This window comes from Haliaeetus leucocephalus, unplaced genomic scaffold (assembly GCF_000737465.1).
Source record: "Haliaeetus leucocephalus isolate CR32 unplaced genomic scaffold, Haliaeetus_leucocephalus-4.0 Scaffold193, whole genome shotgun sequence".
Lineage (NCBI taxonomy): Eukaryota > Metazoa > Chordata > Aves > Accipitriformes > Accipitridae > Haliaeetus > Haliaeetus leucocephalus.
Genome location: NW_010972629.1, coordinates 691,123 through 692,712, shown reverse-complemented (window position 1 = coordinate 692,712; position 1,590 = coordinate 691,123). Strand labels below are relative to the sequence as shown.

At 67.2% G+C, this 1,590-nt stretch overlaps 2 protein-coding genes across 2 annotated transcripts in view; one reads left to right on the top strand and one right to left on the bottom strand.

The window, feature by feature from the left end:
• Positions 1 to 1,519, bottom strand: part of MRPS21 (mitochondrial ribosomal protein S21) — a 3,401-nt gene extending 1,882 nt beyond the window's left edge. Inside the window, exons 1-3 of the mRNA XM_010565558.1 lie at positions 1,436 to 1,519; positions 1,153 to 1,228; positions 996 to 1,074 (exon numbers count right to left, since the gene is read on the bottom strand). Coding sequence (XP_010563860.1) covers positions 996 to 1,045 — 50 coding nt within the window. The 5' untranslated portion in view covers positions 1,046 to 1,074; positions 1,153 to 1,228; positions 1,436 to 1,519. The remainder of the gene's footprint in view (positions 1 to 995; positions 1,075 to 1,152; positions 1,229 to 1,435) is intronic.
• Positions 1,206 to 1,590, top strand: part of CA14 (carbonic anhydrase XIV) — a 4,715-nt gene continuing 4,330 nt past the window's right edge. The window contains exon 1 of the mRNA XM_010565613.1: positions 1,206 to 1,251. Coding sequence (XP_010563915.1) covers positions 1,206 to 1,251 — 46 coding nt within the window. The remainder of the gene's footprint in view (positions 1,252 to 1,590) is intronic.

Here is a 1,590-nt window from a genome sequence, read left to right as displayed (position 1 = left end):
GGGCAGGAGGCACCATCGGGGGCACACGAGGGTCCCAACACAGAGGGCCAGGTGCAGGCTGGGGCGGCTCCAACCCCCCCCCCGGGGCAAACACCCCCCCCCCCCGCCCCCCCCCCAGGGGACACAGAGGACACCGGCACTGGGTGGCCCCGGCCGCTCCCGCGGCATTTATTGCTTCCAGCAGGGCCGAGCCGTGGGGCAGCCCCACTTGCAGGGGGACCCAGACAAACACCACACCCCCCCCCCCCCAAAACGCCAGGCGGGGGGTGAAAGGCACAAGGCCAGTGGGGAGGCCAGCCCCCCCATCCTGTGCCCCCCTCCCCTCTGTACCGAGGCACGAACCCCCTGCCCGGGGAGGGGGCTCTGCTCTGGTGAAGGCACGTACCCCCCTCCCGCCCTGTGGTTTTGGGGGTCCCTGGGGGGGGCAGCGGAGGTCTTGGGGTCCCCCCATGGGATGGCCCCGCCCGCCCGCAGGTCTCACTGTCCACAATTTAAAAAAAAGAAAACAACCAAAAAAAACCATCCAAAAAAAAAGGCAAAACCCAAGAAATCCAGGAGACACCCTCCCTGGCTTGGGGGGGGTGTCACACATCCGGCGCCAGGGGGGACACGGGGGTCCCGGTCTGGCACTTCGGGTGCTCCCCTCGATGTGATGTCCCCGATGTCCCCGTGGGGTTGGAGGGGGGGACATCCCCGGGCAGACGTCGACAACGGGGTGCGCCAGGGGGGCCGGCAGGGGGTCGGCGACGAGGGGGGGTGGGGGCAGCGGGGGAGGGGGCCGGATCCTGTGCAGGTTTGGGGGCAACGTGCGGGAACCAGACCCTCAGCATCCCCTCAACCTGCAGCAGTGTCCCCAGGTAGCGGGCGCTGCGGGAGGAGAGAGTGAGCTGTCACCCTGCTGCTGGTGGGGGGGGGGATGATGGGCACCCCATGGAGGGGGTTGTCCCTTTGCCCCCCCCTTCCTCTTCTGGGGACTCTTGAGGGGGGCCACTCACCCCATTTCTGGCTTCTGCAGGACTCCTATGATCCGCTGGATCCGGTCCATGGCCACGCTCTGCTGGAAGCTGCTCAGCCCTGGCGAACCCCAAAAATCTGGGAATCCTCCTTAGGGGTGGGTGAAGGGGGGTAGGAGGGTTCGGGGGGGGCACCCACCTCTGTCGTATCGCCCCCGTTTCAGCCCCTCCAGCAGCTCCGCCAGCGGCCGGATGAAGCCCCGCAGCTCCCGGCACTACGAGGAAGAGGAGGAGGATGGTGGCTGGGCTGGATTCAGACCAACGAGGGGGTGTCATGTTCCCCCCCCCAACCCTGCTTACCCCTCCTCACCCCCCACCTGTTTCAGGTGGGGAAACTGAGGGAGAGATGCATTTTTAGGGGACCAAGCACTGCCCCCCCCCAGGTTTGGGGGTGCTCCTTCGTTTTGCTGCCAAAAACTCACTTTTTGGGCAAAGAGATGATCGCCGTCGCTGGGAGGGGCGTCCCCCCCATCCCCTTTCCGGGGTCGTTTCCCCCCTCGGGGTGACGAGGACAATTCGGGGGGTGCTCGTTGCGGCCCCCCTGGCCGCTTACGGCTCCGTTCAGTTTGGGGGGGGG